At 37.4% G+C, this 27,968-nt stretch overlaps 1 protein-coding gene across 2 annotated transcripts; it reads left to right on the forward strand.

The window, feature by feature from the left end:
* Nucleotides 1–9: 9 nt before the first annotated feature.
* On the forward strand, nucleotides 10–27,943 carry AP3S1 (adaptor related protein complex 3 subunit sigma 1). 2 transcript variants are annotated; one of them, XM_064735504.1, is made up of 7 exons: nucleotides 10–358; nucleotides 2,367–2,458; nucleotides 5,034–5,145; nucleotides 13,230–13,301; nucleotides 17,436–17,543; nucleotides 20,457–20,498; nucleotides 26,651–26,787. In XM_064735504.1, exons 1-6 carry the CDS (start codon nucleotides 290–292, stop codon nucleotides 20,490–20,492), a joined length of 489 nt encoding a protein of 162 aa, XP_064591574.1. In that variant the 5' UTR covers nucleotides 10–289; the 3' UTR covers nucleotides 20,493–20,498; nucleotides 26,651–26,787. The 2 variants fall into 2 exon arrangements, with proteins under 2 accessions (XP_064591574.1, XP_064591573.1); XM_064735503.1 differs by lacking the exon at nucleotides 20,457–20,498 and having other exon boundaries at nucleotides 26,651–27,943.
* Nucleotides 27,944–27,968: the final 25 nt, after the last annotated feature.

Raw genomic sequence — 27,968 nt, forward strand, 5'->3', positions numbered from 1 at the left:
GTGACGCCGCCCGAAGGGAGGCCTTTGCTCCGCGAGGCGGTTTGTCCCTCGTGGGACGCCGTCTTTCCCGTCACGTGACACGCCAGGAGCGTCGCGTGCGGCGCCAGCCGTCCCGCCGGCCGCGGCCGCGCCCCGCCGGTCACGTGGTGCGCGCGCCCCGCCGGCACCGGCCCGAGAGCGGGAGCGGGCTGGGCAGCGGGAGCGAGGGAGCGGAACGGGAACGGAACGGAACACAGCAGAACACAGCACAGCTCGTCCGGCCGCCGCCGGCCCCCGCCGCCGCCCCACCATGATCAAAGCCATCCTCATCTTCAACAATCACGGCAAGCCGCGGCTCTCCAAGTTCTACCAGCGCTATGTACGGGCGGGCCGGGGCTCGGTGGGGCGGGCGGGGGCCGTGCGGTGGCCGGGGAGCCGTGCCGTGGCCGGGCCGCGGGGTTGTACGCGAGGGTCCCCAGCTCGGCCCGGCCCTGCCGGCTGCGCCGGGCCCGAGCAGCGCCGGGGGAAGGGACGGTGCTGAGAGCGCGTACGTGAGGAGGGCTCGGGGAAAGGCGGTCGTGTGTTCGCTTGAGCTGCCTTTGGGAGCTCCGGGGTGAAGGCGGCAGGGAGAGAGTCTCGTCTAGCGGCACCTTGGCTCTCCGCGCTGCCGCTGTAAGCGCCGCTGCCCGGCCCGAGTCCGGCTGCTGTCTCTGTGCAGGCAGCGTGGCGGAGCGGGGCAGGGGAGCTCCGGAACAGAACCTCTCCTCTCGGAAATTCTCGGTGCACTGTGAAATTGCAGATGACGTGAACACGCAGGAACTAGAAAAGAGCATTCTTTTACATGGTAGAAGGCAGGCACAACGAAAATGCAGCGCAGACGCTCAGTCTGGATGGAAAGGTGCACTGGAAACTCGTGATTTAGTTGAAGGATAAGAGATTTTAAGATAATGTTTTGAGCGTACTGTACTGTATTTCCTAGCAAATATGCTGAGGTCTGGTTGGGCATTAAAGTGCAAGAAAACAGTTGGTATTTCTTAAAAGTTATGTAAACAAATAACTCGTTTCCCAGCAATGCAGTTACATGGATTTGTGACCTCTTTCTTGCAATTCTGGTTATTAGAGAACTCATAGATCATTGGAAGGGATGTATCTTAGTTACACACCTCAGAGCAGAAATGATGACTGTGTCCCTTCAGTTTGCATGGTCAGGTTTTGAATTAAAGGAGTGTAACTATTTCAGGTCCTTCTTTTGTGTGAGGTAGAAGGGAAAGGAGATGAACAGACGGCCAGAGGATACCAGATTTTTCTTGTAAAACCTTTCTGATCTACTAGTTTCATAACTCGGCTTTGAACAATTTCTCAATGCCTGAAGTAGGGTAATATGTTTGTGTAAACAGAATACTTTGAAGTTTTGAAAATGTGAATGGCAAATTAAAGTAAGAAACTTTCTGGTGCACAGAAACAGACGCAATCATATAGATTGTATTTTTATGTGTGATTTCAATAATGTGAATTTGTTTGTGGATCCTTTGAAGCTTATGCATTCTATAGTGTCAATTGCACTGGTACTGGAGGCAAATCTCGGCTTTTTTCAGTGAGGGGATGCATCTGCAGCTTTCTAGAGAGATTAATTCGGTCAGATCCGTGAAAGAGGTACTTACTTCTTTCATAATACTAAAACTTACGACTCTAACTTTTTCAGCTGATTCATATGAGAACAGAAACTGCATAAAGTGAAGTAAATAATATTTTGCAGTTAGGTAGAAGAAACTAATTTATGGCAATTAAAATGCATGTCATGATTTAGTCTTTCAGAATGTAGACCTGTGGCCATAATTTCAAAGGTAAAAATTAAGTTTCTAAAGAGCCAGAAGAATTCAGTCTCAGAAGTGATGTTTCTGGTCTTCTAAGATTAAAGGTCATGGCTTAGGAGCACCTGTTGCTCGTGGTGCCTTTGTATTTTAGGGTATTTCTGGAAATGTTACATATTGTGGGATTTGAAGCTTCCGTGCACTCTTCAAGCTTTGGGGACTTCGTTTTACTCTCAGTTTATGGATAAAAGTAGTTCAGGCTACCTTGGAGGTACAAAAAAATTCAAGGTACTTGAGAACACTTCTGGCTTACTTAAAAATCCTACTTTTAGATGTGTTTTTTTTACAGAAGTTTCTTTAAAACAATCATTTTTTTCACATTTGTCAGTAATACCTTTTTCTGCAACTTGTAAATAATGGCTTTTTGTGTCGAAATGACGCAAACATTACATGCCTTGTTAACTGGCAGATTTAAGGCTTCAGAAGTAGATAGTTTGAGAGTGCTGACATACTTTGTGTTTTAGAGTCTTGTGTGCATTGTCAATCCTGTTTAGCAAAGTGTATTTTCTTTCACAGAGTGAAGATACACAGCAACAAATTATCAGAGAAACTTTCCATTTAGTATCAAAACGTGATGAAAATGTCTGTAATTTCCTAGAAGGAGGACTGTAAGTATCAAGTTTGAAATAAATGCCAAATACTGGCTTTCAAGTATTTTTATTTCTGATGACAGTACAACATTTCACAGCTGTCGTGTAAATGCCCTGCCACTTGAGATTTGTTGATACACAAGGAATCATATCATTCTGCAGCAAGTGTACATATTCTTTACTAACTGAAGCATAGCTGTGTGTGCCAAAATGTCTTGGGCAATAAAAATTTTTTCCCTTGTGCTGTAATAGCCACAGTGCTATATCTAGTGCCATGAGTGTTTCAGATGCAAAGATGAGGAAGGAGCAGGCAGATGCTGTTTTGCTGTAATCAAGCTGAAGATTGCTGGTCGCATTTTAAGAGGCATTGGCATTTGCCATACCCACTGACTCACAGAGTCACAGAATATTCTGAAGGGATCCACAAGGTGTCTGAATTGAACAGCCTGTACAGGAATCCAGAGCTCAGCCTTGGTGTTTTTAGCACCATGTTCCGACCAACTGATCTAAATCTCTAGAAAATTTAATACTTTTTAACTGTTCTTTGGCTTGAACTCCTAATATTTGAGCAGACAGCCTTTATAGTAGGATTCCGCAGCCTTTTTATCAGGATTTGGGCTTGCTTCATGAACTGGGAAGAAAAAAAAAAGGTTTTAAATGCACTAACTAGTACAGTTTCAACCAAGATATTTTATTAATAGAGGAAAAGCAAAGTAGGAGGAAAGTGAGACTTAGGTGTTCTGTCTCTGTAAGACACACAAAAAAATCTCTTTTGAATCATCTTCATTGTTTTTGTCATCTTGCTTTAGCTGAAGAAATTCTGAAATGGAGATGTGTTCTATTTTGAAGTATTTATTAGCCCTCAAGAGTAAATAGATAAAAAGCCACCCTCTAGAAGAAGGGGTCAGAATTGGTGGAATAAGCTCTCTATCTCCAGTCTGTGACAGAGATTGTCATAGTCTGTTAAATATTATATTTATAGGAATTTCTGGTTATTGGAAGTCGGTCTTCTAACGCCTAGATTTACTGTGTGCAGAGTCAGTTAAATGCTTAGCTGTACCATATCAGCTAGGATGTCTTTTTTTCTTGCTCAAAATGATTCCTGATTGTTTACATACTGGTTTTTAAATTTAAATTATTCTTTTCTGACTACTCAACTGGTGATTCTATCATCAGGTTCTTGGAGATGATCTCAAGCTGGAAGCATTCTGATTTGAATTCTGTAAGTGAGAGGCAGAAGACATTTGGAGCTTTTTAAAAATGACAGCTGCTTAACAAGAATAAACTGAGATAGAGAACAGAATTCTGGCTTTCCCCCTACTGCTTAGTTACAGGATTACCATTTCAGTATTTTTTTCAGTATTTTTTTCTTTCAGGACAGGGTTCACTTTATAGTTTGCAGTTTACCCAAAGGCCTCAGCAGTTTATGTGTAGAACTATGTGTACTGCAAGTATGAAGTATTTGAAAGAATTGGGTAAATAGATGACAAAAGAAGAAACTTCAAATGCTATGTATTTCCAGTGTCCTGTTTGTTTGTAAAAGTGTTGTCTGATACACAAATGTAATTCCTGCTCTACAGAAACAAAGGGTTCCCCTTCCTTACCCCCATCCCTGCTCCCTACTAAGCATTAATGCAGAGCAGTTTGCTTAAACAAAAGTGACCTAAAAGATATTTTTTTTTTAAATCTGTGTATTCTCTCTGTGTGATAATGACAGAAGTTAAAGGGATGAGTTATGTTGCACAAAATGGGTGATTCAGTTCTGGTACAGAGTTAAGGAAAAGTCACAACAGTCATGGCCATATAGGTTCAGCCTAAAAATTAGTTTTGTTTATCTGGGATTGGACCTCTTACAGCTCAAAGCAAATGTCAGTGGTCTGAGGTAGATCTCCTGTGCTTTATGTGCCTTTGTTTGGAACGCCGTAACAGAAGAATGGAAGAACATACCTCTTTAGACCTCTTCTCATTCAGTGCCATGATGATTAGTGAGTCCATAAAAATATAATTGCTTCTGTGACTGTAACATTGCATCATGAATTACTGCTTGAAGTGTGGTCCTATTTCTCAAGATATCAGACATTTTGTAGTACAAGTGTTACATATTCTTTGTTATGAAATGGATCATAAACCTAATTTAAGGCTTTTTTGGTAATCCAAATGCCAGTCTTCATTGCAGATTTCTTTTTCTTTCCCCTCTTGATGCTCTTCTGAGAAGGTCAGGGAGGGATTCATAGGCATACACTGTTAATCTGTAAAGCAGATTAATCCCTGTTCAGTGCCTGCCTGCTAGTGTGGAATGAAAGTACATTTAATACCTGCTTTTTTGTGATCTGTTTGAATTGATTTTAATAAAAAGGTGCACAGGTTGATGTCATTTTTTATCCATATGGATAACAATAACTGCTTGTTTGGTAAATGTAAATTGAGCTGTCTTATTACTTAGTCCTCTGTTGGAATTATATCACAAAATAAAAGTTGCAGTGTAGCTCTAGCTGTTAATAATAGGCCTCCTGTTAATTGAAATTACTGTGAGGATTTGCTCAGCTTAGCCTGAGATGCTAACTAAGCTTTACTTGTTTTATTTCCTCTTTAGGTTAATAGGTGGATCTGATAACAAACTAATTTACCGACACTATGCCACCTTGTATTTTGTCTTCTGTGTGGATTCCTCAGAAAGTGAGCTTGGTATTTTAGACCTCATACAAGTAAGTTCTTTTTGCTGCTTTGTGGTTTTTTGGTGAGTTTTTTTTGCTTTTTATTAATTCTTAATTACTGTAATTCAACTCTAAAGTAGCTTAGAACTTAAACATAACTCTTGGGAGCCTCCTGAGCACAAACTAGTTTTTGTTTTAGGTTTTCAAGGCCTTTTTCTGCTGCAGGTAAAAGTGGCGCAGTTCAAACATTTGCTATGCATGTGTGGATCATGAGAACTTTGACAGGCAATGCTCTGTATGTATATGTATATATTTATGTATATTAATATTTATCCAGACTCACACACACATAGATGCATGCATATGTATACTCACAATAAATGCATAATGCATAAATATGTCCAAAATCTCTTTGGATTAAACTTTCCTTGTGGCTCATGAGCTTTTTGACAGGTATGCCTTAGAAAAGGAGGGCAAATGCTCCCCTAGGTGTGTGTTCTGCTCCAGGGGAATTGGGACGGGTAGGGTGGGAGTTGTTAGGGAGGAAGATGGTCCATAAGCCTACGTTCTTTTTCTCAGTGAGAAAGCCTTAACAGCACAAATGGTTTAATAAGAAAACTGCTTAGCAGAGCAGAGTGAGAAGATGAGTGTAGGTGGTAAATCTTACAGCCCTTCAGGTGCTGGACTGCCACCTTCATGTGGCACCCAGTGGAGCCCAGCTGGGTTTTCCCACAATGTGCAGGGCAGAGCAGATCCTGTCTGTGGAGAGAAGCTTTCCCTCTTTTGAATCTTTGAGCTATTATATAATTTCCTCAAAGGAAAACAGCTCTTGCTAAAGGATATTTTCAGGAGAACTTCTTGCTGTAGTTTGGGGTCATGGCGAGGCCATGCAGGTGGCATGCTTGCTGGTACCTTGTGGGAGCTGCCTGCAGGCTCCTGTTACAGTGAGCTGGCTGAGTTTATCCCTTGGCCAAGGAATTTTTGCAGCACAGCACAGGCCTCTGTGTCTATTCAGGTTGTGTTATGTGGATGACTAACCCCTAAACATGCAACAGTCTCTTAGTCAGAATCAGTACATTCGTTTCCTACAGTCCATTTTGCCAAGGACATCACAGGTTATAGATTGTATTAAGAAGATCTGTCCTGCTCAGCCCAGTAAAGCAGACATGACCTGTTCAAGATCACTGACACCTCAAACAGAATGTCTTCTGCAAGGCTTCCAGGTAGAGTTTCCTTCTAACTCAGGGATCCATTGGGATCATTGAGTCCAGCTTCTGACACTGCCCAGGACCCCCCAAGAATCATACCATGTGCCTTAAAGCCTTGTTCAAATGTTACTTAAACTCAGGCAGGCTTGGTGCTGTGGCAAATATTTAAACTGCCAAATATGTCTGTTATCAGCCTAGTAACGATTACCATGTCTGGTAATATGAATGCTCCTAGGTCAAGAGGCCTCCAACTAAATCAGTGATTTTTCCAACTTAAAACTTGCAAATAAACAATTTCACTGTTAGTGAACTCAGATGTGGCAAAAAACAGTTTCCCACCATTAAGGGATTTATGTCATTGCATAAAATGGATCTCTTTTACATACACACATACGTATATATATATCTAGAAAAGATTAAATATAACTTACTGTGAAGCCTTTCAAAAGTTTGCACATCAAGAGAATTGATTTATTGCATAAGTAAAATCTGTCCTGACACGGGGGACTGTATCAATTGGTTATTTCACTGTGGAAACACTGTGTGTCTCTAAGGCCTCCCAGTTCCCTGCAGACCTTTCTTGAAGCTGCATAGCTTCTCACAGACGCCTCCTGCTGTTCAGAACAGCTGCTCCAGTGTTGCTGTTCCGGACAGTAGATCCAGAAGAGTGCCTGTGGGAGTAGGAGGGAAGGAAAACTCCCATCTGGATTCTTATATGATCTTGGGTCATCGAACATTCTGCAGTATCCGAACAGTGCAGCGTTAACGAGTAAGGTACATGATGGTTCTACCTGTTCCTAGCAGTTTGTTGTACAGGGTTGCTTAGCTGCCTGTCACATATTGTGTCTTCTTACTTGGAAGAGCCAAAATACTTACGAACAGAGAAAAGAAGCATATTCATATGTAGACAGTGCAACCTGAATTGTACGTTCAAATGTTGAAGCAAATAGCTTGCCCTTACTACTACCCGTAATTATATAGCCCTCAAACTTTTTGAATTAGAGAATTTAAACGTTTCTCTATAATCTTTTGCTTCTGGTACCAAAAATACTTAAGTAGATTTTGATCTCCTAGTCTTTGTATTTCACATTGTTTCCAAAAATGCCCCAGTATTTAATTACATGTCAACATAATTATGTAAAGGAAACTGAAATAATAAAAATGCTATTTCCATTTGTAGAAATATTTTGGTTTTCTGACTTGTATGATTTTGTTTATAAATCATAGTCTCACCACAGTACCTGCAGCTGTTGAGGATTCAGAATTCTCTTACACGTTATCATTCAAATATTTGATTAAAGCATAGAGTATTAGAGATATGTTAAATATTAAGAGTATTGAGATTAATTAAATATTTTTAATTTCTAGACTGGCTCAGAAGAAGGATCTGTTAATCCTCTTAGCAGTAGCAATCATAATGTACCTTTTACTGAAAGAGGGCCCTCAGAAAGTTTCTTATTACTTGTCAATTACACATGCAGTGTAGGCTAACAGGATATACACACGGATGTTGGATTGAGCAAATAAGCTTTGTTTCTTCCTGAAAGTATTGAACATTTTTATACATCTTTGCTTACTGTAGTTTAGAGATAACACAGGTAGGAGTAAGACATCTGGGCTTTGTTTGACATACATATAGTGTATGACTAAGTAAGTAGATAAATATAGTAGTTTGTGATGGAAAGTAAACTAGTGAAAGAAACCTAGAACTCAGTTTAGCACTTTGGAGGTTTCTGTCATGTAAACTGGGTAAATGCATAGGAGATTGGGTTACATATGGTAGTCTGCAGTTCTTTTCAGCAGAAAGTTTTTGTTGTGATACTTAAGATACTTTTGTGAATGCCACTTATCCCTCCATTAGGTCAGAGCTGTTTCACAGGTAAATCTTCTTGACTCAGGCTTAATGAATATGCTTTATGCATTACAAATCATGGACTCTGCCTCAGATTTGATACTGTCTTCAACTTGGATTTCTTTGTTTGAAAGGCAAATTCACTTTGTTTATTTTTGACCATTTTCTTCCCTTTTTTTCCAAAATATAAACACAAGTTTCTTTTTATTATATTTGCTTTCTTGGATTGGTAGATAGGTCAGCATCTGTGCTATGCTTAGGTTTTGCAGTCTTTTGGATTCTGTAAATTCTGTCATGCTATTTTAGCATCTTTGTGTTAGCCTGTGAAGTGTAAGGTTTTTATTGCATGTAAGAAAAATACGTGTGAAAACAGAACTAGCTGTAAACTGGCATAAGGGAGAAATGAAGGGTCTTTACAGTGGTACCTTAACTATGTTATGGACCTAAGAGCCTATGTCACTCCAAGAATTTGTAAGTGTCTTGGCCCATAGCTGTACTTTGAGGACATAATGAGTCAGCAAGCAGCGGAATCTGTGAGAGATCAGTCTTCCATGGGAAATTCAGTGGAGCCTTTCAAGGTAAGGGTGTTCAGTGAGAGGCATGTGGGAAGTGCAGTGCACTTTGTGTAACACGTTTTTCTCAGTTCTTAAGGATAAAGGATCCTGACCAGAGATGCTTTTATGCTAATTAAATAAAAAACAGAGAACGATATGACTGAGATGAGAACTCTCCAAGGGCAGATTGAATTACTTCTGTCCTCAGGTTTACCATTGCTGTTTAGGTAAGGAAGAAGAAGGGGATATTCTTGGTATGAGTTACTCCTGTTGTTTTTAGCTTATCTTTTGTACCTGCTTTTGTTAGTATTTGACATTATCTATGCTCCAATACATTTAATTGATTAAGTGTTCTGAGTTTTCTGCTGCCCTTGTTGTCTTCCTACTAATGTATGATTTACTCCATTTTTGTCTTATTTGCTTATTTTAAAAATAAGCCCTTCATTGAAAAGGTGATGTTTTGTTTTGACATATGGCTGAGTAGAGAGAGCTCCAGACTTGCATATATTCAATGAAAATATTGTGTTTTGTTTTATATCATTTATGCTCCCAGTGTGTATCTGTCTTTATTAAAGCATATTTCTTACAAAAGAAAGGTGTAGGGGTTTTGGGGTTTTCATTTTTTTTAATGTTTTCTGTTTACTTACATGGAGATGTGTGTGGTTTTTTTCTTTTTACCATAAAAGATTATAATTTCAAAAATGAAGCACAAGGGGGAGCTAGTAATTAATTGTGCATGCATCCTTATTTTCCTGCTATTTCACTCCTTTATTTATGTTACACTTCCAGTAACATCACATGGTGCATCTGAACTGATATGTGTGTGTGTCAAAGCAATTGATGTGTTTTCTCTTCTGGTTATTGATCTACAAGTCTGCAGCATTTGAAGTGATTACTGAAGTACTTAAATTTTAGCACTGCTTGCCTCAGTGTGCAATTCATTTGACTCAACTAAAATTCAGATGAAAGTGACTCTGATTTTATTTACCTTTTCAATTGTTGCAGGCATCTTAAAACAGGCCAAGAAATGTTACTGTAAAAAATCTGGTTTTCCTTGCTGACTAGTGTTTTAAAAGATAATTTATAATAGATGTAGACCTTGTAATTTCTGGCATTATTCTGAGTGAGCTTGCCATCATTAATGGAAGATGGAGGAAATTTCCAAAGCTTCTGTGAGAAATCCCTGGTTAGTGAAAAATCTCTGTGAAGAAATAGTCAGTGCCAGCTGACTTCCCTTAGATTAAAAAATGTTTGTTGTGCATTGCTGGTCATGCATTTTAAGCAGAGATTTGTGAGTTTGTTTAGTGTGTGATGGGATTGCTGTGTAATAGGTAAAGGTTTAAAAGTAACTGCTCCAACAATTAATCAAGTGCTGCTATAGAAGCTTTATTTATTGGAAGACTGTCACAACAGTTAAACTTTTGTGTTGTTGATGTGTGAGCCAGTATGTTGCTACTAAACACATGTGGGGAGGGGGGTGTTTTTAGGATTGTTATGTTGCCCGTGTCTTTAATGGGTTCCTTTGTTTTCCAAGGAACTAGACAGATGTCAGTGTGTGAATCGTGCAGAGTTGGTGACTGTATGAGGAATAGTGTCAAACTCTTAGCTCTTGTGACTAAAACTATTGCACGGAGGTTGCATTTACACTGTTCCCAATCTTCTTCTTACAGCTAATGTCAAACAGCACTGTTCTTGTAACTGCGTTCTCCTAAGGTGCAAGGAAAGTAAGAGGACATCTTTGGTGATTTGTTTTGCACTACACGTTGTCAAATGTGTAGTTGTTGTACTTAACGTACAAGTTTTTTTTTTTGTTTGCTTGCATCCCTTCTTTACAGAAGACTGTTATTACTGCAATGAATTAACAACTGCTTGAAAAAAAATCCCTGCTTTGCTTAGCTTGAGCATAATTTAACAGAAGCATATTCATTTTCTTAGTTAACTTATCACCAAACCTAATTGTCCTGAGTCTGCCTCTGAATATGCTCTGTGTTCATAGTTTAAGTGACAGATTTGTATTTTTGGTATTAAAGGATAGTCTAAATGCATAATTAGTTAATTTATAGTTTGATTTCAACATTTTAAAGACTTTAATAGTAGTAGTCATAGCAGGGGCAGTGTGTGATTGTTCTTTCTTTTTCAGTTTGAGCAGGATCTGAATATCAGCAATTAAGATGTGAAAGTAATCACACAATAAGGCGAGGTAGACACTTGGGAATGGTGATGTCAAGCAGATCTATTTCCCTGGGTTGTAGATATAAAAACATGTCTGTAGAAGCAGGACTTCATCCACAAAGAGTGGGGTGGATGGAGTTAGTCCAGGTGGTGTCTGGTCAGCAGTGGTGTTCCCCAGAGCTCAGTGTTGGGGCCAGGCCTCTCTAATATCTCTATCAATGAACTGGATAAGGGGTTTGAGTGTTCCCTTAGCCAGTTTGCAGATGACTTTGTGCTGAGTGGGAATGTTGATCTGCTGGAGGGACTCAGACGGGCTGGAGGGATGGGCCAAGGTCAGTTGTAGGAGGTTTGACAGTGTCAATTGCTGGGTCCTGCCCTTGGATCACAGCAGTCCCTGCAGTGCTCCAAGCTGAGGCAGAGTGGCTGGAAAGCTGCCCAGTGGAAAGGGACCTGGGAATGCTGGGTGGCAGCAGCTGAACATGAGCCAGCTGTGCCCAGGCAGCCAGGCAGGCCAGTGGCAGCTTGGCTTTGATCTGCAGTAGTGAGGCCAGCAACTCTCCTTCTGTACTGGGCACGGGTGAGACCGTGCCTCAAATCCTGTGTCCAGTTTTGGGCTCCTCAGTACGAGAAAGACTCTGAGAGGGTGGAGCAAGACCAGAGAAAGGCAGTGGAGTGGTGAAGGGGCTGGAACACAAGGAGTGATGGCTGGGAGACCTGGGGGTGTTTAATCTGGAGAGAAGGACTGGGGGGATCTTATCTTTCTGTACAACTGTGTGAAAGGAGGTTATAGAGATGCTTCAATCTCTTCTCCCAAGAAAGAAAAAATAGGATAAGAGGAAACAATTTGTGCCAAGGGAGGTTTATACTGGATATTAAAAAAAAATTTCATTGAAAGGGTTGTCAGACATTGGAGTGGGCTGCCTGGGGAAGTGGTGGAGTCACCATGCCTAGTGCTTTAAAAACATCTGGATGTAGCACTCAGAGACTTGGGGTAGAGCTGGATTTGGCAGTGCTAGCTTACCTCTTTGACTCATTCATCTTTAGGTTTCCAGCCTAAACAATTCTATGATCTGTGTCAGATCTGTGCCTGGACCTAGGCAGTTTGAAATCTGGTGCCTCTCAAATACTAAGGTGGGGTTCATAAATCATGAACAGAGTGTCAAAATGAGGTGTTTGTCTTCCATACTGCTTCTTTAGGATGTTTGAGTTAAAAATTGAATAAAAAATTGCATACAGTGACAGCCTAATAAATAAAATACATGTTGTGAGAAAATGGCCTTGACACATACAAAACTAATTAAAATTTCCAACAAGTTGCCACTTATTTTCATGCCATTAATAGAAGATCTGTAAATTTTTTCAGAAATTTGCTTTGAAGACCCTAAGCTCAATCTTATATTTAACTTAGAGAGATCTTGACATAACCCGTGTCTGTAGAAGTTATCCCTTGGACAAAGGTAATTGTGTGTACAACTCTCTAAGGCTGGAGTGTCTAATAGCACTCACCACAAGGACATAGTGATTGGCATTTGGGAACTTCAGGACTGAAAGTGCAATCATCATTTCATTATCCAGACTAAGTGAGGATCAGGTGCTCTTGGTGTAGCAAGGTGCAAACATAAATGCCAAGGAATCTGTTCCAGAAACACCCAGAGGAAGGTGATGTACAGACCATATCTGGCAGGGAACATCAGTGGCTGGAGTGCAGTAGCTGCTTGGATTTTTATGCTTTTATGTTCTGGATTCAGGAAGGATTTATTTGCCTATGTGTGAACTATTACAGACTTTTCTAAATTTATATGGTAATATGCCTGACAGGATCAAGAGGTATGACATTAAGACAGATGCCTTTTTTATCCTGGATTCAGTGGGTCTGTACTGTCCTGCTGCTGGAAGGAGTGATGTTGACACTTAACAGCAAAGTTAACAGTCTGTTTAACTAGGAAATGCCTGCAATGCAGTAATTACTAAAAACAATGATGGGAAAAGCTGGTTTTCTTTGCTTTATACTTGAGTTGTAATGAAATGGGAAGGAGTACTTTAAATCACAGCTGAGAAAATTATAGTGTAGGTTATGTTACTGGTTTTTCAAGATGTGTCTGTTTTTTAAAACAGTGTGACTTTAAGCAGTTTTAACCTAAATTGGCTTGTGCATACAGTTTTGTCCTCTACATAGATAACATACTTTTGACGTAATGTTAACCACATAATTTCGGTAGATGCCTTTAATGCCTTAAGATCTGACTGGTGTTTAATTTCTGTATTTGCTTTTCTCAAACCTCACACCTAATGGAACTGCAGAGTTTTTGTTCAAGATTGACCTTTGGTGCTTTTTTCCCCTCTTTGCAGGTATTTGTGGAAACACTAGACAAATGTTTTGAAAATGTCTGTGAGCTGGATTTAATCTTCCATGTAGACAAGGTACTGTGATGACATCCTATAATATTTTTATTAAGTAATATGTTTGTTTCAGCTGATACTTGATATTAAACTCTGCTTTACTTTCCAAAGAAGGGTAACAAAGCTGATGAGGGGTCTAGATGGTATGTCTTGTGAGGTGGGGCTGAGGGAGCAGGGATGTTGAGGCTGGAGAGGAGGAAGCTCGAGGGAGCCACGCTGCCCTCTACAGCCACCCCAAGGGAAATTGTAACGGGATGGGGGGTTGGTCTCTTCTCCCAGGTAACCATGGGCAGACAAGAGGATGTGGCCTCAAGCTGGAAACCTCTTCCCTGAAAGAGTTGTCAGGCATTGAGGCAGATGGCCTGGGGAACTAATGGAGACACCATAACCAGAGGTGTTCAAGAAGCATGGCACTTGCTGCAGTGGCTTAATCAACTTGATGGTGTTTGGTCAAATGTTGGATTGGAAGGTGCATTTAATATGCTATGATTATGTAATTTAAATGCTGTGTGGCTCATTGTGTTTAAAATCTCAAAATGGACTGTCTTTTTTCAAACACTTAGAAACAATGTTGTTTGAATAGTCCCAGCTATAAGAAACAAGTGTTGTATTTACTAAGCTAGTTTAGAAAAATTCTTTTAGTATAGTCACCCTCATTTAAAAGGACTTTGGCATTTCTTGGTGTAATACCTAAAATGCTGAGAATTTAATATACAGAATTTATTCCTTCAGTTGCATTTTGTGCCTACCATTGCTTTCTGTGCAGTCGCCTGTCCCCATCTGAACATCTTTCTGTATCAACAGCAAAAGATGTCAAAGGAAAAGTAAGATATTAAAAGCAGACTGAAAGTAATACCAAGTTAGGTATCTGAAAGAACCCAAAATACTAGTAAAAATAATACATTTTCACAATAAAAGCCAGTGAAACCTTGAGTTAAAAAGCTCTGAATGTGACATTAACCAGTGCAGTGATTTTTACCTTGAGTGTAAATGAACAAAAGAATTCAATACAGAGACATGAACTTCTGTATTACGGCAAGGCTGCCACCCAGCTGAACAGAAGCATTAGTTGGGCAGCTGTGACTGACTTGATGTCATCTTGAGTCTTCCTTTTTTTTTTCCCTTCCAGTTTAAATTCATCAATATTCTTATAGGTCAGAGAACAAAACAGGAAGACATATCTGTGAGAATTAAATTAAAATGTTAAATTTTCTTTAAACTGCTGATACGGTCAACTTGTCAAGAAGCAGAATGCACTGAGCCTTCATAGTTAATGCATTAACTTTCTCTTTCTTGTTAATATATTTCAAGTGTGCAAAAGGGAAGAACAGCAGCTGCTCCTGCTTGATCTTGACAATCTTGGTTATAATGGGTGCTTATGTGTGGCTGCTGTTAGGGGTGAAATCTTTAAAATATTAGTATTTTGAGTGGTCTGATATTGAGAAAAGTGAGGATTGGCTGAGTTATTTGAATGAGAGTTGTTCTGTGTCTTCAGTTCTTGATGGAGCTGTGGGAGGTTGTTTCTTGCAATTCTCTTGTGAGAGCTGCCTAAACCAACATTTTTTCTTGTAAAAAGATGAGGTGGCATGTAGAAGAGTTAAACTATGTAATCTCAACAGCTGTTGCTGTGTGGTATTTTATGTGATATTTCTGTAAGGAAATATTTATGCTCCTCAGGTGTTTATAATTGTACAGGACTCAGCAGTGACTTAGTTACCCGGAGCCAAGACAGATGCTTATTCAAGAATATTGATAGAGTATGATGAATTCATTTGGAGAATGGAATATAGGTGGAATGAGTGTTTCTAATGTGCTGTAGCAGATGAGGACTTGGGGTATTGGGGAGTGTAGTTCATACAGAAGAGAATTTAACTTCTCTTCATCTGTATTGCAGGCAGCCAAAAAACTTGCTATAGCTGGAGCAAGATATTTTCACATGTCTTGTGAGGAGGAGGGGCAGGTTTATTTCAGTCCTTCTGAGTACAAGAGCCTAATGCTTTCTGATGGAAAAGGCATCATTGAAAGCTATTACACAACTAAAATAATAGAATATATTCAGCTAGGGATGTAAGGGAATACTTTGTTTTTTCACTGGTTTTTGGCATCTATTAAAATATCTCTGGGAGTATCATGATCTCTTGCAAGAGTTTATTATCTAACCAGATGAGTGAACCATTCAGAATCAAATTTCTTGAAGACAAGAAAATGTGTTTGCCAAATTTTCCTGAGAGAGTTTTTTTCTTGATAAATTCCTTTTTCTTTAGAATGTGCATTCATGTTTTTAGAGAGTGCATCTAATGTAAATAGGAAGCACTCTTGATTTTTGTAAAAACACTTCAAAATTGTTATTACAAAACAGCAATTTCAAATTTTAAAAAGTTGATATTCTCAACAGTCAGATCCCTTTTGGAATATAAGATGTGTATTTGTTGTGCCTTCAGTCTTTCCCTTAAATGCTATTTTTAATACACTGTTGAAGTCTCTTTTGCACTTCATTTCCACTTATTGCGTTTTTGTTAATGATTTTTTTGTTGTCGTTGTTTCTTGGCAAAAATAGTGATTTTTTTAAAATAAGAAAAGATAGAGACCATAAGGTGTATTTGTACAATTAATATGTATATGCAATGAATTTTAATTTGAAAAGAAAAAACAGTTACTGTTTGTTTTTATCTTGCTGCTGCTTACATATGAGCAAATGTGTTTAAGAGGAGGGAGTCAATGGATTATGATGCTTATGTAACTTTATTAGTTAAGCTGTGATTTCCTTTCATATGGAAATAAATATTAGCAAATAAAATTAATTAAAATAATTAAAATTTAATTAATTTTATTTGCTAATAATATTAGCAAATAAAATGAATTAAATGCTGTTATTTAGAAAGCTGTCCCTTTAGAATAAAAGTGGAGAAAGACAAAATAGTCCAGCTTCTTTAAAGCCACCTATGCTTTAAACATTTTTAAATGCTGTGTGTTAGACTTCACTGTTGTACTCTGAAAGTAGGAAAAAATGCAGAGAAGGATAAGCATGACCCAAGGTATGGAGTGGTTTGCACTGAGGAAGAAGTTAAGTATTCTAGAGACTGGAGGCAAAGGAGTAAGAATTATATAGGAGGAAAGGTTTTGGAAGAGCACAAAAGGGCCTGAAGAAGGGCTGTTTTAGAAATACACTAAAAAGAATCAGAGAAACAAATTCAAATTTTTTTTTTTTAGGTATGACACAAAAGCAAACTGTGTTGGTTTTTGATGTACTACCTCCTGATTATTTGATTTAAAGATTTACTTCTATCCTCAATCCATGGGGAAATAGGGAGAATGTCCAAAATAGTAGCTAAAATTATGCTTTTGAGATACCAGATTGTACATGTTTATTTCTGAAAAGTAGAAAAATACTCCTTGTCTTCAGATTTAAATACTAATATACTATTAAAATATTATACATTATATGATAACCCTGGATTTTTACTAGTAAGTGTGCAGAAGGATGCCTTCTTAAAAAGAAAAAAACCCAAACCAAGTCTTATTATGGTTTGAGTACAGACTCTGAGGCAGCAATTATGAACCAGAGTTTTCATCCTCAAGTCAGGGCTGCAGGGAGGAGAGATATTCAAACATACCCATTTCAGCAATGTCCTCAGCTGTTTTCTGTGCTCCTGCAGTTTGAGTCCTAGCTGTCAGTCTTAGCTGTAGATACTGAAGATTCCATATTTATCAGGTGTCTTGGGAATGTCAGTTCTACTTCTGAGCCAAATCTTGGGGTCTGTGATGGGTGAGCATCAGAGTCTCTTCCTTCTCAAGAGTAGCCCAGAGGAGTATTTACACATCTACTTGTGAGCAATTTGTTTAGTCTTGTAGGACCTGCTTCCTAGAGGTGTTACTGCTGTTGATGCTAACTCAAACTCTAATAATTGGATAGGAAATGGGAACAAAAAAAGAAGAATGTGAAAGTTTCTTAGCATGTTTGTAAGTGGTGTGAACAAAGATACTAGAGAAAGGAATTTGAAATTATAAGCTTTGTTTCCAACTGCCTTTAGATTAAGTGCTAACATTAATTAAATTATTTACAAAATGTTTCCCTGTATCAAGGTACCTAGACCATTTTTTCAGATTGTATGTAGGATATTTTGCATTTTTAAATTCTCTTTTGGTCTCTTTTAGGTCCATAATATATTGGCTGAAATGGTTATGGGTGGAATGGTTTTGGAGACCAATATGAATGAAATTGTCACTCAGATTGATGCTCAAAATAAACTGGAGAAATCTGAGGTAAGAGTGATGCACTGTGTAGTTTGTAAACTAAAAACAGGGGTTATAGTAAATGCATGCTTTATAATGCTCTCTGTCCTTCATAGCAAACTAAATAGTGTAAGCTGCCTGCTTATAGTACCAAAAATTTGCAGTGTATCTCAGGATGCTGTACCTTTCATCAGAAGTAATAAACTGCTTAGTCACTGCTGGTTAGATTTTACTTTTTGTATCTAATTGCATTGTGCACCATTGCTATTAAGATACTTCTGTAGTTCTCTAAGTTTCTGTTATAGAAAACCTTTTAGTTCCAACCTACTTGTTATGCTGGACTAGTGACTTCAGCCCTTAAATGAAATCAGATGAAGAAACAGTGTGTCTTCAAAGACTACATATTCCTGTCTGATAGTATGCTTCTAAGCACCTGAAATAAATAGCAGCAGAAATACTGCAACACAAGGAAATAAATTGGACTAAAGTGGACTAGATAGATTTTAAAGCCCAGTTTTAGACACTTCAAAGTAAATATGAATTCTGCAATTTTGATAATCTGAGCCTTTGGTCTTCAACAAGTGAGAAAATGATATTCTGTATTTGTCCATAATGGGCTAAGTGAGGGATCACATAAGAGTTTTGGTAATCCTTTTTCAATTTAACAACTCTTTAATTTGTGTTTAGGAAAGACATTTAGATTAAGAAAGGATCTTAGAATTACTTTATCTTTGATACAGTATATTACTGTCCCTTTAACGTCACCATATGTGCCTTGTAAGTCAAAATGCTGCTGCTAATATATCTTTGCTAAGTCTGTGCTGGATTCTAAGTGATGGGAGTAATTCCACAGAGGAATACATCAAAACAATAATATCTAAGTTTCTAAACAGGCCTTTGCTTGAATTGGAGATTTTCTGAAGTTGGAAGTCAGCAGACCAGACTTCCAGGTGGCATAAATATGAACTAAATGGTATTTTGGGAGAGGACCCAGAGAACTTCTTAGTTCTAACTGAAGTGCAGTAAAGAGAAAAATGAAATTTTCAGGTTTTTTTGTGGCACAAGGTATACTGTTCTAATCCTGCAGTCTCAAGCTGTGCCACCCCAAGTTTTTTTAATGCGTTTAATTCCTTGTTTTGCACAACTTCCAAAGTATATCCGGTCAACAACATGTGAAAAACAAGAAGAAGCTAGGTATGATGTAACACAATACATAGGTATATGCATCTGAAAGGATTCTATAGTAGATTTTGAACATGTCCAAAGTGTTCATTTTAATGTTTTTCTCACACTCAGAATGAAACACTTATCACAGAGATTAATATTTGGGAGTTATTCTCCTAAATTTTTATTATATTTGAATAACTTCTGTATACTTACACTTTTCCTTATTTGATAAAAATGCAGTTGTGTTCCCAAAAGCTGAACTTGCTCAGCAGTTGTGCTCTACCATGTATTATGTACATATTGGTTCTGTCTGAAAGCATTTAATTATGTGAATTCTGTTACCAAATCAACTGTAGACCAATCTCTGACAAGTCTTCTGAAACACGTCGATTCAGTGCAGCCAGTTGCAATACTTGCTGTGTTTTATTATTCATCAACAAGTTGTTCTTTCTTTTAAGAGCTTTTAGTATAAAAGTAGATGCTAGATGATCTGAAAAAACCCACGCAAAACTTGAAGTATATACAAAGTGAAAGGAACTTGTTCCTTTACGTTCAGCAATGAATTATAGAAGGTAAAGAAGTAGCAGTGATAAATTAAAACACTTGGTGGCTGGGATGAGGCAGAACTTTTCACAGTCTGCTCCCCACAAATACATTCTTTTTTCTTAGTTCAGTGACTGTTTCTTTTCAAATTTAACTGTTACTGTAATGCTGAGATACATCACAATACTTGATAAATGTTTCCTTAGATCATTAATCATTTGTTTAATGTATATCCGCAGAAAATTCCTGATTGCTATTTCTTTTCTTTTTGTCTTTTTGATCAAGATTGCAAATCTTTGAGTATGTCTTTCCTGAACACATATTTTCAAGACACAGGCAAATCCATGTAAATCAAAATAAGTAATAACTTAGTAAATTTTAAATGCTGGTCACTAGGAAACCAAAACTAGTGAATCTTCTTTGTTTTCTTTAATTAGAAAAAATAAAATATAGAAATCAGTCTTAATGTAGTCCGTAGTATATAGGAGTGCCATCTGTGCCCCACAGCACTGTTGCTTTAGTCCCTTTGGCTTTTAGACCACCATCATGCCTCTTGCATTTACAAAGCAGCTATTTAAGGTTAAGTGGCCTTTGCTTTTATAGCTGACATGATGAAATGAATAAAGCTGTAACTGAGTTACATTTTCAGAAATACTTCAGTTTTTCTTGTGCCCATCAGGCTTTCAGTAATATGCAAAATTTAGCTATTTAACATCAGGTATTTGTTTAGTTACGTGCTAGGTTTCTAAACAGGCTTTCAGTTAAAATTTAGTGAAAAAGTCTGAATATTTACATGTATTTGACCAAAATTATCAGCTTGAGGAATTTGTGAATATTTTCAACAGCGATTAATTAAACCACTATAAGAGAGTCCCTAGCTTTGATTTGTGATTGAGCTAATACTATTTGGATGGGCTACAAAAGAAACTATTTGTACCCTGAGAAATGTTGTATTATATGCATTTCCCTGGCTTTCAGTTTAGTGTTAATCTGTGAATGGGTTTCTGGTCAATCCTGAAGCCAAAGAATCATTGTGATAAAGGGAGGGAATTCTTTGGGAGAGGGGTCATTGGGATTTTATTCTGAGCTTCTGGAAGTATTGTAGGTAAACCTGGGCTACCTCTTCTCTATTTGGAGTGTTCAACTGCGTGTAATTTAGACTTTTAAGCTGGGCCTCATTTTTTTCTGAACCTCCTGATCTTTTCTGGCTCTTTCCATTCTTCTCTCTTACAGACCTTTATCTTTCAGTCTCCCAGACAGGACAGGTAGACAAAGGTATTGCTGACTTTTAGAAAAAAATGTACTTTTAACAAAAAGGGAAAGCAAAATGATGTCAAAGGCAATAAATTACGTAGGCCAGACTCAAAAATTATGTGTAAAATTACCCATACTAGTCCTTGTAGCCTACTTTTTGTGCTAGTTTCTTGTAGTTCCCTCATCTTTTTATTGGCTATAGTGTATTTTACTAGCTTTTCATTGACATCATATTTTTTATTTTATTTCTCTTCCTGCATTTTAGAATTTAACTTTTCTTTGTATCATTGTTAACAAACAAAAGAATATGAACTTGTGTTAATATTAGCCAAAAAATCCTGCTTAATAATGTCAATAAAAAAGGAACACACAGATAACAAAATAAGATATGATGACATAATACAAATAACTCCTTTGATGGGAGAATTTTGTCCCTGATAATCTAAAATAAATAATACAAACTCTCTTACTTCACCAGTTGCTATTTCCAGATAAAAACAAAGAACTTTACCTGCTTACAAAGAGAAGTTTCAGAAAAAGCTTCAGGTGAATGAAATGTTAAAAATCCCACCACCAAAACCAGCAAACTGAAATCGTTCTGTATAGAGAGAATAAAATTATCCGTGCAATTTGTAAAGATGATGTAGAATTTCCAAAGTTGATGATCCAGCCTTAAGGATGTTGAACATCAAATGAGAAGGGCTGTCAGCATGTACTCGAGATGTACATTTGCTGTCATTATAATCCGAATGTCCAGATTTTGATCTAAGATATCCCAGCAATGGCAGTCCCTGAACATGAATGTTAGCAAAGAACAGAAGGAGAAGGAGACTGTATGTGTGAAGTTCAGTTTATGGTCAATGTCACCTGCCATTTGTTGTTTGAAACATTTAGTTTAACTTAACAGTTTGAATGTCGGTCAGTGTTAATGGCAGTACTTGAAAATTAATTTCCACTTGTTTTAAGTCTCTGTGTATTCAAACTGCAGGTATTTTAACCAGGTGGAATCTTAAGCAATTGAAACTTATTTAATTTATTAATAGCTTTGCTCTTTAATTTTTATGTGATCTTCCTAGGATAGTGTACTACAATACCATTAAGATTTAACAAATACAACTCCACAATTGGATTTAGTAGCACTGAGTTGTAAAAGCATTAGCTAAAAATAGTTCTTGATAACATGCAATATTTTAACCTAAATTTGAAGTATGCTACAGCACATGAAGAAAATCAAGGACGTGACCTTCCTCTGCCTAATATATTAACTAACACTTGTAACATACAGTCTGTATTTTATTGGTAACACTAGGGAGCTTGATCTCAGATTTTTAGTTTGGTTTCTTTTTTGTTTTTGTTTTTCTTTTTGTGCAAAGCTACTTTTCTTTTTCTGTGTTCTGCTCACACATATTATGTTTTTATTTTTGGGTCTGGCAATGAAAAACAAACAAAGAAATAATTAATCATTCCCATCCATTACTCTTTTTGTGATTCAAGTGCTTAAAATTTCTAAGAGTATGTCTTAAGTCTTCTTATCTGTTTGGCCTCATTTTGATATACTTGCAGACTTCATTTTGGTTTTTCTCTAATTACGTTCATTTATTTAACCTCATGAGCAGGGGACATGATCATTCCTTTATATTATGTATTGCATCCTTTCATGATTTCATATCCCTGCTGCTTTGAAGTCATACTTGTTCTGAAAAGAAGCATTGCTATGAAACACCAGCAGCAGAGAGGTCCTAGTACCTCTGAAGTATCTGGAAAAGGGTGGCTTATTTTGCAGTGTTAGCCTTCATTATTTTGTTTTCCAGTAGGCTGTGGTTTTCTGTATATTTATTTTAGTGCTAGCTAGCTCTGTGTAGCGTTATTTGGGATGATAGTTGTAACATTTTTATTTGTATATGCATATTAACAATGTTTGTGATGTGCAATAGTTTACCCAGATTATCTGAATTTCTTTTTAAAGAGTAAAACAGGGTTGCTGGGATCACTTTGATGTGAAGTTACCAGTTGGGCATTCTAAGAAAGGATGATGATGAGAACAAAGAAAATTTATTCCTATAGTGGTTAATAATGACCTCAGTAAATTAATGACAGCTTATGTTTCTCACTTGATAGATTAGGACCAGTAGAGTAAAAATCCTGTTATTAAATGCGTCTATTTCAATCTATGAAATAGTGTCTTCTTTTGCATATACAGTATTGCTCTCTAAAAGTATATGAACATGTTTACAAGCATTTTTTGCAATAATGGAACCTAAAATTTTAATATGCAGCATTTCAACATTAGAACACATCCTTCAACAACAAATGAAATTGAGAGTAAAAAGGAGCTGCGGCAAAACTGTGTTGTATTGGCTTATTGTTATACCAGCTGTATGCAATTCATAGTGTCTTTCTGAAATTGCATTAATTGTCTTAAGAAGCTTCACTTTCACTTGCTTCAGTCATTTGCTTGCTGTGACAGACAATTCATCATTCTCGCTGCATGTTTAAGGCTTGCTACATGTTTTGTTTTTTCAAGTGGAACAATTTTTTCTTGGCGCATCACCATCTTACCTGCTGATTTACGTGATAAAAAAGGCAGGTGGAACTTGTTGAGTTCAGTGTTACAGTGGAAGCTGTATTAATCAGGTGTCTCTAGAAAATGCCTCAAAAGCACACAGGGCTCAAAGTACTACTTGTTGTACCTCTGTGTTTGTAAATACAGTTCACTTCCAGTTAAAGAAATGGAAGGACTGCTGCTAGTTCACTGCCTGACATGCTAAAAAGGAGTGCTAAGGAATTAAAATATAATAGTATTTGAATTGTATTTGTTATCCAGTTTGGGAGTTCAAGTGCTTTTCAGTCATTTGATCCATTAGACATTTTTTATGAGCTGTTTGCTCTCTCTTAGAAACGCTGTGTAAATGTATTGTGCTTGATAGGGTGGACATTAATTGTGCTAAATAGCATTCTGCCATGCATTTTATGTATACACTATCCTTCAAACTCACTTAATACAGAGAATTCCAGGAGAAGAGAATGTAATAGCTTGAAAATCTCTACTCCAGCATCTGATAGTGAAAGATAATCTCGCTGTCAAAAAAAGAGGCAGTTTTGTCAGGGATCTTCACTGATCTTGATCCAGAATGGTCCTCATGAAATTTGGAAGCTATGACTGTGTAGGGGGGTGGAAGGGCAGTGGTTGTGTCAGTTGTGGTATTTTTAATAATTCTCAATTGTGTCTCCATTGTATCCTATGCCATTGGGGCGGGAGGCAGGGACTGTAAGTCTGTATAAAGAGGATAGTAGCAGGTAGGTAAAAATAATAACCAGTTCTACTAAAAATGTTATTTGTCCATTAAGAATAAATAACTTCCATTAAATTAGGGTAAATTAGGTGACTCTCCATCCAAGTCACCCAGAAGGCACCTGTCCTTTGAATTGCCAGCCATGTGCTACCATGTCATTACTTAATGTACTTTTCTGGTTTCCCACTGTTTCAGTTGTAGATTGTATAATTCATTGCTTTTAATTAATATTTTCATCTTCTCAGTGGAAAACAGTTTACATTGCCCCATTTTGCTTTATGAATTTTTCTTCCATTACTGCAAATAGAATTTAAAGGATTAAAAGCCTTTACTGTTTTATCCCGTAAGACTTCACTGGAAGTTGCCTCTTGATTTAAAATTAGTATTTCCAAGTTCTCAGTTATAACAGGACGGTGTTGGGCATCTTCATGCCTTCTGCACTGTTTTTTAGTAAATAGAAAGAAATTGCAGTGTTAATAATGCTCCTTTAACTTATTGCAGATTCAGGGCTATTCAGATTTTAGATACTTCTATTTCTTAGTACTGTTAGTGTTAGGTCCAGGTTTTCCCCTTTAAGAAAATACTGCTATTGAAAGAGCCTCTGGGATGAATGACCTGATAGATTTGGTGATGTTAAGGAAAATGAAGGAAAAAGGGTTTCAAAGTATTTTTTGCGCCTTTTGAGTTTTACCTAAGTCTGTTCTTCTGAGAACAGATAATTCTGTTGATAATTCAAAGTAAGAGTAAATTTGATAGCATCAGAGATGCAGTTTTCTGAGCTGCCTTCTCTGCCACACATGCTTTTCCAAACTTTGGCATGTCTCACATAGGAGGGTTTGACAGGGAAGATATGGTTAATAGATGACTTAATGGCTTTCTGGTCTCTGTTTCTTCTTATGAGAATCATCCCATAACTACAGTGTAGGGATTTATGACGCTTTAGCCATTCCATGTAAAGGGTTAGTTCAAAATCAGAAACTTCAATCAGTTTTATTTTGACTTGGGTTATGTTTTCAAGGGGAGAAGAAAATACAGTAGGTAGGATGTTAAGTGAAAATCTTATGTGTGAGTAGTAGAAAGGAGAAATATTTTTTTTTCATAACCTTCAAAAAGTAGAGTTGTTATCTGACAAGTGTGTGGGGTGTCTGTCTCCTTTTGTGAAGCTGACCAGGTGAACACCATGGAAGTCAGGTGCACTCCTCAGTAGTTTTACCCTGCACTTGCAGTGAATTTCAGTGAAAACCAAGAATCTGAAAGGGTTATACTTTGAGTGGTAGTCATGTACCAATGCTTTTTAATAGTCAAATATGACACAACCTTTTTTCTGCTTTCATTTTGCTGTATTTCTTGTTCAGAAATACTTTGTATGCAAATGGACTGGTTTCTTCAGTCTTTGAAAAACCTAAAATTAAAGATCTTCCATTTCTACAGGTTTAGTCTTTTTTTAAACTAATTCCTGGCATCTTGCTTTGTTTCTTGTGAATTGCTCCTTTTTACTGGACCTGTAAGATGCCACACTGTAAAACTAGTAAATCTTACACTGTGATTTTTTTGTTTTTGAATATTTTTAAAATATAAAAAAGTAAAATATATTTTACTTTTAAAACGTTAAATTTAAAGTTAATTCTTTTTACATATTCAGAAAATTTGTGATATGATATCTTTTTCTGTTAATAAGAGTTCTTATAAAAATGTCCCATGCTTTTTTATTTCCTTGCCAAAATAAAAATTATTTTTACACTTCTGTGGCAAGCCTGAAGTAAAACCACACTGCAAATTCTAAATCTGCATAGAGAATCTGAACTTTCAGGAGAAATATTTCCATACCTAAAATTAATAGTCTGGTTTTTTCACAACATCAAAAATAGTAGTAACACTTAACAGTCTTGTTTTAATAGTCCTTAAAATAACAAGGTTTTGAATAGGTGTTTTCAGAAGCAATAGGGAAAGATGATTTTGGTATGTCTTCAGGCCTCTGAGCGGTAAATCGTTAGCATTTCATAATATACCCCAGTGTGCTAACTTGGCAGCTGCTTTAACTAAAAGCAGAACCAAATGGAAGTCAGCAATTCTCTATTGTAAAACTTGCATGTTCGTACAGAAAGGCTCTAGTTTTGTATGCAAAGACACTGCATGCAATAGAGAACTTTAATAAAAAATAGGTGCTGTGTAGTAGTTTAATTTGGCATAACCATGTTGTTGTGTAATGCTCAAGGGGATGCAGATATGTTAGTGTATAATTAGTTACTGTGGGAAACAGGTTATCCTAGTTTGGCTGTCTGCATGCTCTTCATCAACCACAAATGCAGAGTATTTATCCTTTTCATCTTAGTCTAAGCCACCTTGAAATACCTCTGTGTGTACATATATATGTATTTTTGTATGTATGTATATATACACACACAGGTGTGTGTGTGTGTGTCTGTGTCTGTGTTCATTGATTTGACTGACATTCAGCACCTTGTTACTTTGAGGTTACTTACTCTGAACCTGTAACCAATGCTAGTCAAGTGTGAACCACGTGAACTTTGAGAATAGGTAAGAGGCAAAGGCAGCACACTGGACACCCAACACCTTGAGACTGTTCTGTGACGTGCACATTACACGTGCTTGGATAAGCCTCCTGTTCCTTCCTCTCATACTTTTCCATCCAATTGACATTACATGTTTTACCATATAAAGAGGAATATGTGAACTGTTTTCTCTTTCTGGTTTAATATTTCCAAGTAACCCATTTCATTCCAAACACAATTACCATGTGGTTTTTCTAATTGTGTAACCATGGAAATACTTGAAAAGTTAGTTGTCTGTGTAGATTGCTGGTGAACCTTCTTGTGACTGACTTTGCCTGACTTGCATTTTTCCTCACTTTATATACAGGCTGGTTTAGCAGGAGCTCCAGCCCGGGCTGTTTCAGCTGTAAAGAATATGAATCTGCCAGAGATCCCAAGAAATATTAATATTGGTGACATCAGTATAAAAGTACCAAACCTGCCCACTTTTAAATAACATGGCTACTCCAGGTAATACCAAGGAAGAAATGTAATAAAGATTTACTGCATAATTGTTTACTAAATAAACATGTCTTACTTTTACTGGATAAAACTCAAGGTACTGCATAGACATAACCTGAAAAATCAGTGTGTGGAGTTGAATGTTGCTTTTGTCTTGTTTGTGAAATTAAAGGAAAGGGGTAGTTCCCATGTGATTTCTAAATTACATTCCTGTGCCCTTGCAAGGCATATCACTGTGTCTCAGCTGCTGCAGTATTTTGGGGAAGTATTTAATATGTTCTTTACTTTGTATAACCTATAATGCTGAGGTTTTTTGTATATTCACCAAAGTCTATAATTAGTGTGTTCTTTAACTACTTCTGTTTGTCATGATTATTTAAGACCTAAGTGCAAATGTTGCATGAAAACATTTAGCTCATGTTTTGTTAAATAAAATCATAACAAACTGGACTTCGAAATACCTGTTTTTTGAAGTCTACTGTTTGCAATAAACCACATTATTTCCTATTCATGGAGCCAATTGACTATATGTTGACAAATACTGTTGTAGCAGACATTGATATTGTAGTTTAATCTCTGAAGGGCTTACACAGGGGTATTATGCTGAACATATTGGCTCTTTACATTTCTCACAAAAGCTGTTTGTTATTATACTGAAGGAAAAACTGCCTTTACCGAAGATCTGATTTTTGTTTACGTATACATGTTGATACTTACACAATCTGATAGACTTTCACTGATGGTCTGACTTTGTCTAGGGGAAAAAATGGGCCCTGTGATTGCTCTGTCTTGTGAGAAGCACAGAATGGGCTGAGGACTTTATATTTGGGCAGCTCAAACCTGTACATGAGAGTCTATCAAATAATGTGATAAAGAAAGGCACTCTGGAAAGATAATTGGGGATACTTTAATAGGGCCTCTGTGCCTGGTGACATTGTGATTCTCTACTTTGAGAATCAGATTTATGAGACACATAGTATTGTCAAGATCTCAGAGAAATCGAAATGCTATCACCTCCGCGTAAGTTGCTCAGCTCTTAAACTCTTCTGTGATTTAAAAAACATAAAGGGGGATAGTGATTGTTTTTTATAATCATGCTTTTAAGCTCTGTGTGATGTATAAGTCTGTTTTAATGAATAATAAAAATATCATTGGGATATTTAAGAATTCCTGCAAAGCCTTTT

This window comes from Zonotrichia leucophrys, chromosome Z (assembly GCF_028769735.1).
Source record: "Zonotrichia leucophrys gambelii isolate GWCS_2022_RI chromosome Z, RI_Zleu_2.0, whole genome shotgun sequence".
Classification (NCBI taxonomy): Eukaryota; Metazoa; Chordata; class Aves; order Passeriformes; family Passerellidae; genus Zonotrichia; species Zonotrichia leucophrys.

What these genes read in the sequence shown, in the direction of transcription:
- AP3S1 (XM_064735503.1), top strand. Translation starts at nt 290, where the DNA reads ATGATCAAAGCCATCCTCATCTTCAACAATCACGGCAAGCCGCGGCTC. An exon ending in CCAAGTTCTACCAGCGCTAT is followed by an intron (nt 359 to 2,366) that starts GTACGGGCGGGC and finishes TTTCTTTCACAG; the next exon opens with AGTGAAGATACACAGCAACA. An exon ending in GTATTTTAGACCTCATACAA is followed by an intron (nt 5,146 to 13,229) that starts GTAAGTTCTTTT and finishes CCCTCTTTGCAG; the next exon opens with GTATTTGTGGAAACACTAGA.